The 20,000-nt window shown below is 38.1% G+C and overlaps 1 protein-coding gene across 1 annotated transcript in view; it reads left to right on the forward strand.

The window, feature by feature from the left end:
- The window catches only part of UNCX (UNC homeobox), a 54,562-nt gene that overhangs the window by 33,338 nt on the left and 1,224 nt on the right, over positions 1 to 20,000 (forward strand). Inside the window, exons 2-3 of the mRNA XM_069982037.1 lie at positions 13,428 to 13,746; positions 16,275 to 16,450. Coding sequence (XP_069838138.1) covers positions 13,428 to 13,746; positions 16,275 to 16,450 — 495 coding nt within the window. The remainder of the gene's footprint in view (positions 1 to 13,427; positions 13,747 to 16,274; positions 16,451 to 20,000) is intronic.

Raw genomic sequence — 20,000 nt, forward strand, 5'->3', positions numbered from 1 at the left:
ACACACATAATGGAGAGGACTAGTTTTTGTACTTGCTATTAGGCTATGTTCACACAATGTATAAACAATGGCCATTATTTGGCACTCGTCCGTTGTTTTGAGTATTCAACAATGCCCATTGTTCTAAATGAAAACTGCATTATAGTCTATAGACAATGGGCGGAAATAACTGACATGATCATTATTTTGATGGCTGTAGCAAACAACGGTCATTGTTCAATATATTGTGTGTAAAAAAAAAAGGGCAGTTGTTTGCATTGTTTGCTTCAATGCAAATCATTGCATTATGAAAAGAACGGCCACTGTGTAAATTGCCGTTCTTTTAATCAAAAGTATGTTTTTGAGCATAGCCTAAAGGAGGATATCTTCGAATCAGCTGCACAGAACAATGAATTGTAAGTGATCCATCGTTCTGTTTAGCTTCTCTGTCATTAGTTTATGCTACCCCGAGATAGAACACCATTAACCTACTGACAGAGTCTCTTTAAGAACCACTTTCCAGCAGCATCCTCCTTATCATCACACAGGAAGTCTTCGTTTGGCTTTTGGTTTAGTGGTAAGAATAAAAAATGAAAGATTTTATTTTATAATATAGATAGTAAAATGGAAAATCCGAAAAAAAGCCACTAAAATTTCTTTAAAAATAGGTTTTACATAAAAAAATGTAATTTTCTGGCTGAAAATGTCCATTCTGGTTGACGAATGTAAATTTAAAGGGGTATTGCACTTAAACATCACTTTTGATATGTTACTGCCCATGGTGAGACTAACAATTCCTTCCATACTGCAGCAGCTCAATAGTGGGGAAAGAAGACTGAATAGATAAGTATGGAAGGAATTGATAGTCTCACCATGGGCAGCAACATATGAAAAGTTATGTTTGAATGGAATGCCCCTTAAACATTTTTGCTGTCTGCTGAAAATGCGATCTGCCATTTTGGAATTTTTCAGGATTTTTCAGTCTCCTTCCTTCAGTTCTGAGTTGCTGTTTTCTGCTGAAGACACAAAAATCTGTGTGTGAGGTTTTCTCTCTGTCTCCCCCTTCTCATTAGCAACCTGACCTCAGAATAATGCTGCGTTTACACAGGCAGATTTATCTGACAGATTTTGGAAGCCAAAACCAGGAATGTATTTGAAAAGAGGAGAAATCTCAGTCTTTCCTTTATGACCCGTTCCCTGTTTATGGTCTGTGCCTGGCTTTGGCTTCAAAAATCTGTCAGATAAATCTGCCTGTGTAAACACACCATTACCCTCCCAGCATTACAAATAAGCTACAAAGTTGCAGTTAAAGCCAGTCAGAGACTTGTTTACTTCAGCCATCTCAGGAGAGGGGGGGAGACAGAGAGAAAAGCTCACACACAGATTTTTGTGTCTTCAGTGCACTAGTGACATCACTCATGTCCCACAGCTCTAAAGGAGGGAACGGCCTCTTGTGGCCACAACAGTGATTGGCAGGGTGGAGAGCCAATGCTCTCCTCGCCTTGTCAATCACCCTGCTGCATTCAACTGTATGTTCTCCTCGCATACAAACACATGCAGCTAAATGGTCAGACACAACATTCGGTAGTCGTGTGGGCCCCCCAGGAGCACTGGTTGCTGGCCAGGGGTCACCTACAGCCAAAAGACATTTGTTAGGTATGTCTGCAAAAGCAATATCTTTTGCGGACAGCATTAACTAGACAAATCTTCAGCGGGCCCCCTGCCTGTGTGGGCCCGGTAGCGGCCGCTCCCTCTGCCCCCACCAAATTACGCTATTGATGGATGGTCATAATCCTGTCCGGCATTAGAAGGTTGTAAGGGTCCAAGATCCTTCTGAACAAGCAGCATTTGAGTGGAGAAGTGATCTGACCCCCATTATAGGAGCTGGGATACCTCAATGTCATCTTCTCCTGACATGTCTACTTGACTGTATCCTATTAGCAAAGGTTTTACAAGAACAAATAAGAGTATGAGAAGTACAATAAGTTTTGTAGACTATATGTTACTTATAGAATTAGGCACAGCTTACTTGCTATACAGGATAGTTGTGTAGCGTAGCTTTCATCTCTCCATGCAATTCCTCTCCCTAAGTCTCCGCTGGCTTAATACAGGTATCTATACTGTAGAATCTACAAATCCCCTCCTCGGAATACACATTTTCCAAGAAATGCAGGGCCTCAATAGTAAATTATGGGTGATATAGCACATGGAGAACGTTGATCTGTCTTAGATTTAAAAACATGTTTACAATGTTAAATAGAAATATAAAGGCATCAATGAAATAGATTTTTAGAGGGGTTGTCGGGGATTACAAAAACATGGCTGCCTTTTCCAAAAAGCGTCACCCATGCCTACAAGTTGTGTATTGTATGGCCATGTTCCCAAAACAGGAGCATCTTTCTGAACTGGCATCATGTTATGATCACAAACATTATTTGTGTTTATCATTACCAATAGACTTTTTCCCATTGTGAGAACTACAGATCTGGTGAATCAAAATTTGAAACGTGCCATCAATTTGCTTTATTCTGCAAAGGAATTTGTTAAGGAAATTCGCAAAAAACCCCAAACAAAATAGTGGCAGCACATGCTGTCTGGAGCGTCACTGGGCGGGAGAAAGGGATTAACCATAATACCTAGCTACCATCCAATCAGCTGCAGGCCCCTCTGTGATGTCAGCCCCTCCCACCTCTATATAAGGTGGTTCGGTAATGGAGGCGGCCAGTCAGCTGTGTGTAGAGGAGAGAGCAGGATGGCAGCAGGCAGTTACAGCAGAGCAGGGAGAGACTAAGGGCCCTATTCCATGGAACAATTATCATTCGCATAATTGTTAATGATAAACGATCTGAAATGACCGATATTGCAAACGACCTGAAATCGTTCACCCATTTACACAGAACGATGATCATTGCTTATGATTGTTCTTGTGGTTGTCACTTTTGCGTTCGTTGCTACTGCGAACGACCGAATGCCGTCTTATTTCATGCAAAAATTTTGCAAATGAGCAACGATAAAAATAGGTCCAGGTCTTACTAAGCGATCAACGATTTCTCGTTCGTCGTTTAATCGTTAACTGCTATTCAACCGAACAATTATCGCTTTGTTCCGAACGATTTAAAGGGAACCTGTCACCCCCCTGTGACAGGCTCCCGACCCCCCGCTACAGCCCCCTATACTCACCTGATCCCGCCGGGTCATGGAGATCTCAGCCGCTGCAGCACGGCGCGCGCGCTGAGAGATGAGTCCAACGCTCATAGAGAATGACTGGTGAGTCCAGCGCTCCGTCATTCTCTATGAGCGTTGGACTCATCTCTCAGCGCGCGCTCCGGGCTGCAGCGGCTGAGATCTCCGTGACCCAACCGGATCCAGAAGCGGGACCCGGCGGGATCAGGTTAGTATAGGAGGCTGTAGCGGGGGGGTCGGGAGCCTGTCACCCCGGCACGGGGGGTGACAGGTTCCCTTTAACGATTATCCGAACGATAATCGTCCCGCGGAATAGGGCCCTAACACAGTAATATAGGGACAGAGAGGACAAGAGGGGAGAGCTGATTGTGGATGATGGTTTGTTGTAGCTGCCAACCAAGTGTCCTGTTTACCAAGTAACTGGGTGCCTATAGGAATTCACTGGGCACTATAAACTCCTGTAAACTCGTATTGAGCTGTACCAATTTACTGGGGTCAGTGAATGGAGCGTGTACCTTACATAATCAGTGCTCGCACTCCACTCCTACTGTGTTATACAAGTTGGGTTTCATTAGATTGGCTGATTGACATCTTTTTAAAATTGTGATTTTCCAATTTTTGACACTTGTACAAGAACATGTGTTAACAAGTTCTCCCTTCTGTAATAGTCCCAGTACTGTAGCTACTATAGTTTTGGCTGTTTTATTAAAATTTGTTAAAGTGTACCTGTCGTTATAACTTTCCAAATCTAAATCAACAGTAGATGTGATATAACGCAAGTTTACATTCTTTTCTTTTTTTTCAGTTATCATGGAAAACACACCACTTCCTGTTTTCTGTCTGTTTGTTCTAAAAAAAAACAGGAAACAGCCAGAAAACAGGAAGTCCTGTGTATCCCAGGCCATCTGAGCGGTCATGTGATTGATGGACACATTGAACCGTGACTCTCTGTACTGGCCGGAATTCCTGTGCTTAGTCTGTTTTTTTAACCAGCACAAGTCAGAAAATCTGCCTGCAGGAGACTGAACCTGGATTTCTGGTAAGTTCAGCTTTGTTTTACAGCATGATAACAACATAAAAATAATAAATCTATATTGCAAACTCGCTTTATATCAAATCTACTGTTGATTTAGATTTTGAAAGTTATAACGACAGCGACACTTTAGGATTCGATTGGCGAATATTAACAAATTTGACCCAAAATTTGCCAAGCTCACGAAACAAATTCCCTGCTAGCCTATATTAGCTCAGCTCCATTCACTTCAGTGCGGCAAAATTATTGTTTTTTAAGGGGGGATATCTAGGATTAGAAAAAGCACAGCTACTTTCTTGCAAAAACAGTGCCACCCGTGTCCGTTGTGTGCATTATTACAATTCAGCTTTATTCACTTCAATGGAACTGAGCTGCAAAACCCACAACCAAACTGAGAACAAGACAGGTGCTGTTTCTGGAAGAAAGCAGCCATGCTTTTCTAAGCCTGGACAACCCCTTTGGGCTATTTTCATACAACTGTATTTTGCATCCATCATCCGCCAAAAAGACGTTCAGTATTTGCTATTGACAGCTGTCTATAATGATCACGATCATCAGCAAATAACGGACGTCTTTTGTTTTTACGACCTTCAACAAAAATCCCGTCATGTGAACATAGCCTCAAAAGCATAGCAAACTTTATTGTCTATTCTATTCTATCCACATTGGGGGAGATTTATCAAACATGGTGTAAAGTGAAACTGGCTCAGTTGCCCCTAGCAACCAATCAGATTCCACCTTTCATTTTCCAAAGAGTCTGTGAGGAATGAAAGGTGGAATCTGATTGGTTGCTAGGGGCAACTGGGCCAGTTTCCAGTTACACCATGTTTGATAAATCTCCCCCACCCTCTGTATAGTTGAATGTAATCCCCTGTAAGAAGTGGCCGACTATGACGTATATATTTAGTGAGGGTAATAAATCTACAATATGATAACCTAATGCAAATAATTACTACTTTTTCCTATATATATCTCCCTTTCTGGAACCTTCAGATAGTTAGCATAGCTATAGATAAATTATAATTGTATACATGAATAAAATATACTTTACAGCTCGATCTTCTATGTAACGTATAGATCTTCGCATGTAGCTATAAAATTATACATAGCCATAATAAGCTTGTAAACCGAACCATGACTTAACCCTTGATAAGCTCAGTATAGGGCTAAATGTTCAGCCTAGTAGAAAAATATATTTTACATGTCAACTAATTGAGTGTTTGTGATCCAAACTCTGTATAATTACATTCAGCCGGATAGCGGCCCTTTTATTGGCACTGTATATCACGGGGGTGTCAGTGTTTTGGCAAGTAACATGATTGTCAGCCAAACCAGACTCTCCCAAAGGCTGTCTAGAAATGCTACCTTCATTAGATAATTGATGTCTCCATATACAAACTTCCATACCCCCCTCCCCTTTTCATTACACCATGGAGGAAACACAGGCCTGAGGAATGGATTACATGGCACTGTAGCTTTTTAATCTACTTTTAATGAAATTACATTGTATTTATTACAGCCGATCAATAGCACACGCGCAAATTGGCTGGGACGCTAGTGAGTTAGTTGTGGTGACTGTGGCCTTCTAACCCTAGGAGCTCGGCATCTGTATAGGGATTCTATTGAGTTTTGGTCAATTCGGTGTTAATGATTGTTAGAATCCCTATATGAAAATGGGTTTGAATGATTTGAGATATCAGGAGGTTGGAGGGTTCTTAATGGCACCGTTATTCTAAGCCGAAAATCTTATTGACGCCTCTCCTGGAAGTCTTTCCAACATGTTTCCAGGATCTCAATAGCATTGTACAAGTCATTGTTAGTGCAGCTGTCTATGGGGAGGCCTCAAATCTTGTTTGGGAGACATCAGGACCGAGGTTAAGAAACACAACTTTGGGCTTTTTTTATGTACTATATAAATGCCTTAGCTTGCCATGTGTTGGTTTGTAACCAAAATACTACCGCCATGTGTTTGGAGGACCTCATAACATGGTAAGGCATTTAAAGGGGTTATCTAGGCTTAGGGAAAAAATGGCCACTTTCTTCCTGAGACAGCACCACTCTTGTCTCCAGTTAAGGTTTGGTTTGCAATTAAAGAGGTTATCCAGCGCTACAAAAACATGGCCACTTTTGTACCACACTTGTCTCCGAATTGGGTGAGGTTTGAAACTCGGTTCCAATGAAGTAAATGGAGCTAAATTGCAAACGACACCTGAACTGGAGACAAGAGTGGGGCAAAAGTGACCATGTTTTCATAGCGTTGGATAACCCTTTTAAGCTCCATTCTCTTCAATGGAACCAAGCTGCAAACCCCACCCAAACTGGAGACAAGAGTGGTGCTGTCTCTTAAAGAAAGAGGCCATGTATTTGTAGCGCCGGATAACCCCTTTAAATATGTGGGCAATTCGAGGGGAATTTGACACCTAATAGTTTAGACTGTAGAGGGCACTGTGGCCTGCACTCACCAGCCACAGGTTAAGGGGGAAGGACCATCTACTCACCATTGTAGCATCTCCTCCCACACTCACAATCAACCCAAGGGACAATTGTATGAGCACCTCTTCAGCTTCTCTCTTCTCCTTCCTCCCTGTGATAATACATGTTCTGTATTGCTACTTGGCAGGACTGGCCACTGATTTGTTTGCACACAGAAGATCCGCACTATAACTGTATAGTATAAGGGACCGGGACTCCTTTTGAATGAGGTCATGTGTCAGGTCATCGAGGAAGAAAGAGATAAGAGAGGGGAGGAGTCAGACTAGATGGGTGGAGTTAGCCAATGGGGCAACACGTTAATATCTTTTTGTCCTAGGTGCATTACACCTATTATTCCCTCTTCCACTGAGTAATGGAACTGTTTAGTGAATTAAACCACAGAACATGTGGGATTTATGATCAGTTGGAGTTCTGGCTCCTTTGGAGAGCAGGAGTTATGGTCATGGGGGGACATTCTTTGAAAATATCCAAACCAGAAATATGAGAGAAGGTGTAGGTGCAGGCAATGGGTTAATATAGTGTAGCATGCATATAGTTGCCCAAGTTTGCGGTGGCTCAGTGGTTAGCACTGGAGTCCTGGGTTCAAATCCCACCAAGGACAACATCTGCAAAGAGTTTGTATGTTCTCTCCATGTTTGTCCCCGTTGTTCATTCTTCAGTGCTGAGCGATGTGGCGCGCGAGCCTCCCATAGAGTGTCATTATGACATGGAGGCTGGCGGCATTCCGCGGCGGACAATTCCATCGCTCATGCTCTGTGTAAATGGGGCCTTTGCATGGGTTTCCTCCAGGTACTCCTGTTTTCTCCCACACCCAAAAAACGTACAAAGAGGTGAGTTTCGATTGTGAGCCCTGATGGGGACAGGGACCAAAATTGATGAACTATGTAAATTGTGCCAGAATCAGTTGGTGCCATACAAATAATAGCATTATTATTATTAAGATTCAATGAGTTCTTGAGGACGTTCTGTCATATTTGAGTATTCACCAACACTTTTCGACATGAAAAAAGTTTCATAATTGTCAGAAAAAGTATGAGTGGCTTGGTTATTATGCCGGATAGTGTGAACACCATTCTATACCAGAACAGATCATAACTTCATACATGTGACCTAATGTCTCCTTTTTTATACTTTTCCATAAGATTATATGTTGAAATGTAATGGACGAGTAAAGACGGGTAGGAAAATCTATGTTACCTACAGTTAGTACTTCTGCAATATAGTAATGTAGCTTCTTAGGTCAGCGACAGCCAGTCGTCTGAGCCCTAAAAGTGTACAAAGCAGTTGTCACAGAGCTTGATTCAGCAGGGGGTGACAGAGAGCACCACAACACCTACCTTTTTTTTTTTTTTTAACTTTTTTTTAAACTTAGGAACCAGGAACGAAAGAAAAAACTATGTACAAGCTTTTCCTATTAACTCTATAGTTTGTTTGTTTGTTTGTTTTTTTCCAATTTTGCTTATGACCCAAGTGTGTATAGGGCAAACTATCATTCTACGGAAACTTTAAACTATCAACTATGAAGACAGGTACAGTATGTGTCACCATAACTATTCTTCTTTAACCATATATTACTAGTGTCCCGACTTTAATGTAAGTTTCTCAATGCTTACTAAGGCAAAGACTGTATTCTGAACTACATATTATAAGCACAGCATGGGCACAATACTAGTACCTTATAGACACATGACATGTAACCTCCTGGGATACATGTGCCAAAGGTTGAAAACGTAGGATGTATAGGACAGCTAGTTATTAGAACTTGTATATAGTATTGTTTATATAGCATTCCATTATGGAAGTCATAGGCTATATACCTACAGTATATATAGACTTGGATCCAAGAGGTCAACAATTAACTCTTTGTTTCCTTCATTATATATAATCACAAATCATATAAATTTAGACCTCCTACATCTTTGTCCCCAGACCCCCAACTAGTATGTCCATTGCTGTACGTGTATACAGGACTTCCCTACCTAGTGGTGTAACTAAAGGTGGTACAAAGGTGAACCTCAAGGGTCAAATGTGCCCCCTATGAAACCAGTACCACAAAAACAAGCTGTGATAATGACAGATTTCCTATCAGGGCCTAGTAGCTTTACGTTGTGCCTCTATAGGAACCCATCTATCTGTAAGTTTGTCCTTTCTGTGAGTGTATATGGGACTGAGCTAGCACTGCTACAATCCATGAAGACTCTGTATGGGAGATAAAACAAGCAGATTGCTCTGAAAGTAGAAAGAATCTGCCTTGCGCAGGCTTGCTGAATCCGAGTCTTGTACGTCTTATTATCAAGTTAATTAAAGGCAGCATCTGACAATGTCACTCGGCTGCAGAAAAAGGGATTTAAATGCAGTGTCTCTCAGGACTTGATGTCAAGGGCTGCTTTTCACTGAGCTGCTGTGAGTTCTGTTTGCTTGGAACAGCACTCAGGATTCAAGGGGGTTGCATTTAAAGAAAAACCAATTGACAAGGAGGCAATTATTAAATTTTGATGTTCAAAAAAAAAATAATAATAAAAAAAGAATAAAACGACTTGCATGACTTGTGTTTAGATTGAAAGGCCTAGAAAGAGATATGAGAGCTTGTAGATGCATCAAAGCCAAGGCCTCCTTTCAAGGCGGCTCTCACACTCTTTAAGAGATCTTATTTTTAAAGCTTCTTGCTACATTCAAACAGAGTCGATTTAAAACATTTACACATTGAAATTCACAAAGGCAGTTGCTATGTGGACTCGAGGTCAAGTGAGGGACGGATTATATGCTTCTTCATAATAATATTAATTAAACAATTTGCATGCTAATAAGGTAACAATTATCGAGGCTTCTGTTGAAAGATTCAGGTTATTACAACACGCCAATCTGGGTGCAAGGGGTCATGGAGTGAGAGGCGAGAGAAATTTCAACTCAAATTAACATTCTGTCAGCTCTAGAAAATGGGATAAATAAAGTCGAATTAATTCTTTATTATAAAGAGAGAGAGATTGAGAGAGAAAGTCCCTTTTCTTCTCTGGGACTTGATTACCATTCTGTATTCAGAAACACGTTTCCTCTGCATTCCTCTCCTGAAAATCCGACAGAAAATGAGGCGTTTATTGCTACAGGCAAAATGTGGTGCAGAGGACACAGTTTACATTTAGTATTTATTGAGAAAGAAATTAAATTATGGAGAAAAGTGAAGCCCTTGGCCCCTGACCTGAAAATTAATACCAACACTGGTTTCTTATCTCTACTTTTTACTACACAATGCTGATAAATTCTAGAGTAGATCAACACCCTAAAGACTGGACAGGCAGGTCTGGATATAATACTGACACTATTACTGACTGGTAATGTCATATAATCAACCGAGTGGGACATAGTAGTAGTTATAATAAGAATTAAAAAAGAGAAAATAATAATCATATAGGTGTCATTAATGAAAGGTGGATTCTAACAGGCCAGAATGTATAATAATAATAATTAGTATTATTAATATTATTATTATTATTATTATTATTATTATTATTAATAAGAATAATGAAGAAGAAGAATATCTGTATCTTAAAGATTCGTAACTTACGTAATAATAAAAAGTGTATCCATTAATATCCGCGAATATATTGTCACGATTATAAACATTACTTTACTTTAATATTACTAATAATATCTAATAATAATACATACATACATAAAAGTAATAATAATCATAATAGTAATCATCAAGTATCGGTCAAACAGCCCAAAAACCTCTGTCACCTGGATAAAATAGCATTAACATCATAAAACCTAACAATACCACTTATAATAATAGGATGAGTCATCACACCAATGCACAAAAGCCTAAAAAGAATAATAAAAATATAAAATCCTAATAATACTGTCATAAAAAGACACTGCTCTGTTTAATAAATAGCATAGTTTATGTATATAATCATTTCAGAACAACATAGGGTAAGGAAGGTGGTGTAAAGTCTTAGTTATGCTTTGTATACTGTACTGATGTGTGTGTGTGTGTGTGTGTGTGTGTGTGTGTGTGTGTGCGCCTTTATGTGTGTGTGCACCTCAATGTATGTGCAATATGTTATGTAAGACACACTATATAAGTTATTTTATCTATTATATTAGTGTGTGTGTGTAAGGTTTAAGATACATATATGCTGGTATGTGTTGTGTAAAGAACAAGATAGAAGTTATACTGTATATAAATATTTGTAAGTGATGTGTACGGTATGGCAAACAGTTCAAGTTATACTGCACACTATATATGTGTGTAATGTATAATATATATATATATATATATATATATATATATATTATGTGTGGGTTATCTAAGGAACAATGTATAAGTTACACTGTGTGTGTGTGTGTGTGTGTGTGTGTGTGTGTGTGTGTGTGTGATGTATTGTGTGTAATATAATGTGCATACACTATGCCTGTGTGTAATGTCATGTATGTATGTCTGTATGTATGTATGTGTGGATTATCTATAGAACAATGTATAACTTACACTATGTATGTGTGTACTATATATAGGTGTGTGTTTGATGTAATGTGTGTAATATGGTGTACATATACATTATGCCTGTGTGTAATGTCATGTATGTATGTGTCGGTTATATATAGAGCATGTATACGTTACACTATGAATGTGTGTGTGATATATATATATATATATATATATATATATATATATATATATATATATATCTATATATATATATATATATATATACTATATATATATATATATATATATATATATATATATATATATATATACTATGCCTGTGTGTAATGTGATGTATGGATGGATTTATAAGGCATACTATGCCAGCTATAGCATAGTCCATACATCCCCTCACACTTTCTCCTCTATTTTTTCCCTAACCATAAATCATTCTGCATTTTAAAATGGCTATAAAATCCAATCTGAACCTTTCAGAATATTATGGGGAAAAAAGTAAAGTTCTAATCTATTATTTATCATGTGTATTATCCCTGTGTCTCTTATCTCCCTATCCACTTCTGGGTCATGTATTTTCTGGTTATCTGGTGATAAGGGGAGATCTGCTAGAATATTTAAGCCCAGCAATATACTCATCTCCCTGGATACATAGAACAGTGTGGGGTATATTTTAGGCTCAACCTAAAAGGGAGAATGCAGACCTCTCATCCTGAGTAATTGAAATATTTACACTTCTGTGACTTCCTTCATGTCTTTAAAGGACAGACAAGAATTAAGGTGGAGGTGCCCTGTGCTGTAGGGGTGCTATTGTTAGGGGGCACTTTATTTTTATATGATTTAGTTATTATTTTATTGGCTATTATTACTTTTGTATTTTTGTTTATAATAATAATATAATAAATATATATATTTTTTATTTTTTTTATTTATTTTTTCTCCTTAATGAATTGAGATTTATTTATATATATGTGTGTGTGTGTGTGTGTGTGTGTGTGTGTGTAAGGATAAAGTGAGATTATTGATAGGAGGTAATAGTAGTAGTAGTAGTAGTAGTAGTAGTAGTAGTAGTAGTAGTAGTAGTAATAATAATAATAATAATTATTATTATTATTATTATTATTATTATTATTAATACTACTATTATTATAATTATTATTCTATTACTAGTATTGCCTCCTATCAATAATCTCTCTTTATTTTGCCTTACACACACACACACACCCACCCATAAATAAGTCTCAATTCATTAAGGAGATAATAAATATATATATATATATATATATATATATATATATATATATATATATATATATGTCACATTTATTGAAATAAATTAATGTCACCCATTAATCATGCTCCAAACTAATAAGAAGGGATATTGGATTAACTCCTTTGCTGCCAAGCCTGAGAGGAGGGGGGGGGGCAGGGAGGGAAGGGGTTAAATGCTAGGTCTATCAATAGGTGAGACCTCCTTGTAGCTTTAATGTATAAGATCTTTAAATACTGTATTGAGAAATGAAGAAGAAGAAGAGGAGGGGAAAAAAAGGAAAGCTTGAGCCTGTGCTCTGAGTAGATGAGGAGGCTTGTAGTTTTAAATTCAATGTGACAGCTTTGGAAAGAAGGGATGATGAATACTCCTATTATTAGATCAGTCTATTTGCTGCTCAATGTCTCTCAGTAATTGGAGCAACATCACTTTAAAGGTTCAGAGAGTAGAAGCATTTCTGGTGAAAAATCCCTACAACAAGCCTGAGAATGTTTAAAGTGAAATCTATTAGTGCTTGGAAGAAGGGAGGGGATGAGAAGAAGCTTTTCCTCCTAGTCTATGTGTGTGTGTGTGTGTGTGTGTGTGTGTGTGTGTGTGTGTGTGTGTGTGTGTGTGTGTGTGTGTGTGTGTGTGTGTGTGTGTGTGTGTGTGTGTGTGTGTGTGTGGTTCTGTGTGCCTGTGTGGAGTATTTAGCTGGGTATCAATCAGATGCATTAAGTTCTTCTCCTCCATCCCTGGCATCCCCCTCCCCCTTGTTGTGATGTAGTTCTTATCTCAGCCCCCCTTGTCTTGTTGTGACAGCCCTGATATTGTTTATTGAGGTGGATGTCAGGTATAATTAGCAATCGATATGGAAAACGTTTCCTGCAAAGCCACGTCTCTGACGTCACAACCGATTAAGGTTTCTTATTGGTCCCAAATTCCCCAAGCCTGAGCTAATTATTGGAAGGTTGATGTTGATAAAGTAATGGTGCTGGTGTGCTGGTGGCATGTCCCCTCCTCACTGGTCACTGCATGCTTACTAGGGTCCCAGCAGCAGCAGCAGCAGCAGCAGCCCGTCAGCTGTGGCAGCTCTATCCAGGGAGATGATGGACAGCCGGCTCCTGGAGCATCCTCATGCCCAGTTTGGAGGCTCGATGAGTGGCATGGTGGGCTTCCCGTACCCCCTCGGCCACCACCATGTGTATGAGTTAGCCAGTCACCAGCTGCAGTCCGCAGCCGCCGTGCCCTTCTCCATAGACGGATTACTCAATGGCTCCTGCTCGGCATCTGTCGTCAACCCGACCCCCCTGATCCCCTCTGGATGTGGGATGAATGGAGACAGTCAGCAATACAAGTTATCAGGTGAGAAGAGGGACTACGGGGCAAAAAGCGGGACTAACCGGGGCAATAAGGAGAGCTGGATAAATAACCGGGGCAATAAGGAGAGCTGGATAAATAACCGGGGCAATAAGGAGAGCTGGATAAATAACCGGGGCAATAAGGAGAGCTGGATAAATAACCGGGGCAATAAGGAGAGCTGGATAAATAACCGGGGCAATAAGGAGAGCTGGATAAATAACCGGGGCAATAAGGAGAGCTGGATAAATAACCGGGGCAATAAGGAGAGCTGGATAAATAACCGAGTGGATAAGGAGAGCTGGATAACCGGGTGGATAAGGAGACCTGGATAACCGGGTGGATAAGGAGAGCTGGATAACCGGGTGGATAAGGAGACCTGGATAACCGGGTGGATAAGGAGAGCTGGATAACTGGGTGCAATGAGTGTATGTAATAGGGGGCTATCACTCTTATGGGGGTTTAAAGCACAATGCTGGGGGGACAAGGCTGGGATAACAGGGGGCTACCACTTATATATATATGTATAATACAAAATAACAGGGTGCTATCACTTATATATATGTATACTGCACAATAACAGGGGGCTACCACTTATATATATGTATACTGCACAATAACAGGGGGCTACCACTTATATATATGTATACTGCACAATAACAGGGGGCTACCACTTATATATATGTATACTGCACAATAACAGGGGGCTACCACTTATATATAGGTATACTGCACAATAACAGGGGGCTACCACTTATATATATGTATACTGCACAATAACAGGGGGCTACCACTTATATATATATGTATACTGCACAATAACAGGGGGCTACCACTTATATATATGTATACTGCACAATAACAGGGGGCTACCACTTATATATATGTATACTGCACAATAACAGGGGGCTACCACTTATATATATGTATACTGCACGGTGCTTTTAGGAAGAAGCCTGCAGTAACATGGTTCTTTACTTATATATGAATATAATACACAGTACTGGGGGGTCTGATATAATAGGGGGCTATCACTTATATATGTGTATAATGCACCATACATTAAAGGTTGCTAGGACTTATTTCTGTATAATACACAGTACAGAGGGAACTTATCTGTATAATACACAACACTGGGGGCCCAAGCCTGGAATCACTGACTCCTTATATACATGTGTATAATGTATAGTGATAGGAGCACAAACCTACAATAATCTAGCCATGTATAATGCCTGGAATAACCGAGTACTATTAGCTATATACCTGTATACAATGCCCAGTCCTAGAGGGACATCCCTGAAGCAATAACTGGGAGTTTAGATATCTGAAAATAATATATAGTAATACAATGGTGGAAATACCCGGGCGCCAATGGTTGGTTATCGGCTTATAATGCACTGGAAGACAATGCTGATATAACTATATATATATATATATATATATATATATATATATATATATATATATATATATATATATGATTACAAAAAAAATATATACCTGTATATAATGCACAGAACTGGGAGGGATGCATGAAGAAACTGAGTGATAGTGCTTATATATTGTTATAATGCACAGGAGAGACAATAACTAGGGGTTGGAGTTAAATTATCTTTATACAATGCATATCCTATACTATATATATATACATATATATATATATATATATATATATATATATATATATTACACAGTATTGGGGAGCTAGTCCTTAGGTTAGCCCTGAAATCATTGTGTGCTATGGGTTAAGTGTATAACGCACATCGCTGGCTTCTTGTGGAATATAATATAATAGACTATACACATAATAAACGATTGCATATGGATAAAACACAACACAGCCATATATATATATATATATATATATATATATATACATACAGTGCTATACCACAAATCCATAATACATATGTCCACAGCGGTAGGTGACACCCAGGATCAAAAGCTGCTGCTGCAAAAACACCCAGGCTTCTGTGTCCACTGACCATCCAGCCCTTTAAGCCCTTTAACACCCTCCATTCACACCCCACTAGTAGAAAACCCTCCAAACAAATGGGAGAGTGACGTTTTATGGGGTGCATCACACACACACACGTGTCCATGTGTCAGGGCTGAATACAAACAATCCCAACAAGTCACCATCATGCTTCTTCAATTGTCTTTATGGCTTTTACTTTTATTACATTCTACATTTTGCACAGTTCATAACTTTTTTTATATACTCTCTCCCTCTCTTGGGGTCCCATAAGGTGACAGATCTGGGGGTGATGACAATGTGTGGGAAGGGGACACAGCCAGTGATGTAAAAGGCATTGCTCAGCAGGGGGGACCTTTTCCTATTTTGCAAATTCACTTCCCCAAACGTGGGAAGGGTCATAAAATGGCTTTGATCGCTGAGTCAGGCAGCTCGTTATTTATCTTTGCAGCCTATACTGGATACAGTGTATATTCTGTATATGGTGTACAGTGTATATTCTGTATATAAACACACAATGCATCATTGCCTGATCTGACATCCACCTGTTTTCCTGTAGACTCCAGTGACCCAGATAAGGAGAGTCCAGGGTGCAAAAGGAGGAGAACCAGGACCAATTTTACTGGATGGCAGCTGGAAGAGTTGGAGAAAGCCTTCAATGAAAGCCACTACCCGGATGTGTTCATGAGAGAAGCCCTGGCACTGAGGCTGGACCTGGTGGAATCTAGGGTTCAGGTAAAAAAAAAAAACAAAAAAAAAACTCTTCTATCCATACACTACTACTTGCAATGATTTCCACAAAAAAAGGCAAAAAGTCGCACCCCTGTCTAAATAAGGCCCGAATTGTCGCTTTAATTGCGTTTTAATTAGGCGCATTTTCCCTGCTCTATTTGCATATCCATATCCCCTTTGTGTAATGTGCTTGAAATGAACTCAGCGATATTATCTACCATGTTGTACAGATGTCTTTGCCTTTGAATTATTACATCTAATGAATTATTTATACCTCCATGTTTATGGCAAAACACGAAGGGGAATTAAAATAATCATCGTGGCAAAACTATACCGGTTATATTTCTATAGGAAACAAAATAATAAAAAAAAAAACTTTTATCACTCATAGAGTTCAATAGTTCCTGTATTTATTTGCTTTATTATGTGTAGTTTGGTTTATATTATATTGTTTTTTTTTCTTTCTATAAATATGTTATAATAATTTTGAAATTAAAACTCAGCTCCCTATGTAAATATAAAGTACAGTGTAAAAGTATAATAAACTATATATATATATATATATATAATGCAGCTAATATAAGTGATTAGATATAATTCGCTTATTATAGTTTCCATAAACACAGAATTATGTAGTGGTTTCACTACCAGGGACCCCCCTGTGAATGTGCTTAAAGGTAAAAGGCAGGAGGCCAGGGTGTAATGAAGACCCTGGAGGTGTGGAGTTTATAAGAAAGAAGAGTGCAGCGCTGTATTATTAAAGCATTAGCTTTGTTTCAAGGGATATTTACAAAATGCACCCTCTCCCCCTTCTGACCTCTTCTGGTTTCAAACCTTTTCATCCAATTTGTTCTGAGATTGTTAAGTGAAGCCTGGACCTCACTTTCCCCTTTAATTCCATAATGAGGTAATTCTCAATGGCAGCAACCGCCTGGAATTAACACAAAAGGTTTATAGGATGGGGGAAGGCAGCAGGCTCTAAATAAACTTTCAAGGGGGATAGGGGAAGGGGGGGAGGAGGGAGGGAGGGTGTCCAAATTTGGAAGTATCGACTAATCGACTATATATATATATATTTTTTTTTTTATTTTATTTTTTTTTTTTATTTTTTTTTTACTAATTTAGAATTAATTTATGTAAAATAAAACCTTGAAAGTTCCAATTATTTGGCAATAAAAAGTAGAATTTAGGAGAAAGGATTTTTTGCTCAGCATTAAAATACAAATAGTCAATAAGTATTATGCTGTATTGAATCCCATGCACATGTTGTTTTTTTATTATTATTTTTAGTTCTAATTTATTTAGCAGTGTTTATGCTACAAACTCTTCTCTTATCTTCTCCTATACATAGTACTCTTCTCCCTGTTCCCTGTACCTATATAGTATACATAGTACTTTTCTCCCTGTACCTATATAGTATACATAGTTACTCTTCCCCTGTACCTATATAGTATACATAGTTACTCTTCTCCCTGCTCCCTGTACCTATATAGCATACATAGTTACTCTTTCTATATAGTATACATAGTTACTCTTCCTATATACTATACATAGTTACTCTTCTCCCTGTACCTATATAGTATACATAGTAACTCTTCTCCCTGTACCTATATAGTATGTATAACTCTTCTCCCTGCTCCCTGTACCTATATAGTATTATAGTATACATAACCCTTCTCCCTGCTCCCTGTACCTATATAGCATACATAGTTACTCTTTCTATATAGTATACATAGTTACTCTTCCTATATACTATACATAGTTACTCTTCTCCCTGTACCTATATAGTATACATAGTAACTCTTCTCCCTGTACCTATATAGTATGTATAACTCTTCTCCCTGCTCCCTGTACCTATATAGTATTATAGTATACATAACCCTTCTCCCTGCTCCCTGTACCTATATAGTATACATAGTTACTCTTCCTATATAGTATACATAGTTACTCTTCTCCCTGTACCTATATAGTATACATAGTTACTCTTCCTATATAGTATACATAGTTACTCTTCTCTGTGCACCTATATAGTATACATAGTTACTCTTCCTATATAGTATACATAGTTACTCTTCTCCCTGCACCTATATAGTATACATAATTACCCCTCTTTCTGCTCCCTGTACTTATATAGTATACATAGTTACTCTTCTCCCTGCTCCCTATCCCTATATAGTATACATAGTTACTCTTCTCCCTGCTCCCTATCCCTATATAGTATACATAGTTACTCTTCTCCCTGCTCCCTATCCCTATATAGTATACATAGTTACTCTTCTCGTATTACTGCTAGAGCCCCCTCGTATAAAATTACAGATATCATTTACCACCGTGTTTGTAATGTTGTACTTATCCGTGTAGATTTTTTTTTTTACAAGTTTTGCGGCTGGTTTTTTTTAAACATCGGTGGTAATAATTGGATCAGGACTTTTATGCGCTTAAAAAGATCGTAAAAGTCACAATCACATCGTAAAATCCGAGATTCCAGTTGCAGTTCTGCAAATAGACGTATTGTACTCGTGCCATTATTATTGGAGCTTTTTTTTGTATTATATGGCGTTTTTGGTGTGTTTTTTTATATTGTTCGGGGATTGTTCATTTGGTATTGTTTATTATTATTATTATTATTATTATTATTATTATTATTATTATTATTTATAATTGGTTGATAGAAGTGTAATTATATGGTGTCTACTGAAGGGGGAGGGAGGAGAATGAATAGATAGATAGATAGATGATTGATAGATAGATTGATTGATTGACAGATAATAGATAGATAGATAGTAGATAGATAGAAAGAAAGAAGAGATGATAGATAGATAGATAGATAGATAGATAGATAGATAGGAGATAGACTGATTGATAGATGGATAAAAAAAATTATAGATGAGAGAGAGAGGTAGGTAGGTAGATAGAAGAGATGATAGATAGATAGATAGATAGATAGATAGATAGATAGATAGATAGAAGATAGATAGATAGATAGATAGATAGATAGATAGGAGATAGATAGATAGGAGATAGAAGAGATGATAGGAGATAGATAGATAGATAGATAGATAGATAGATAGATAGATAGATAGTAGATAGATAGATAGATAGATAGATAGATAAATAAATAGGAGATATATAGATAGGAGATAGATAGATAGATAGATAAATAGGAGATATATAGATAGATAGATAGATAGATAGATAGATAGATAGAAGAGATGATAGATAGGAGATAGATAGATAGATAGATAGATAGGAGATAGATAGATAGAAGAGATGATAGATAGGAGATAGATAGATAGATAGATAGAAGAGATGATAGATAGGAGATAGATAGATAGAAGAGATGATAGATAGGAGATAGATAGATAGATAGATAGATAGATAGATAGAAGAGATGATAGATAGATAGATAGATAGATAGATAGATAGATAGATAGGAGATAGATATTGTGTTTGTCAGGTCCTATTCAATACATTTAAGGATCAATTAACACCACTGGGAGAATGTAGGACAATAAGTACTCCAAAAGTTTAGCTAAAACTAAAACAAACAAAC

This window comes from Dendropsophus ebraccatus, chromosome 9 (genome assembly GCF_027789765.1).
Source record: "Dendropsophus ebraccatus isolate aDenEbr1 chromosome 9, aDenEbr1.pat, whole genome shotgun sequence".
NCBI classification, from domain to species: domain Eukaryota; kingdom Metazoa; phylum Chordata; class Amphibia; order Anura; family Hylidae; genus Dendropsophus; species Dendropsophus ebraccatus.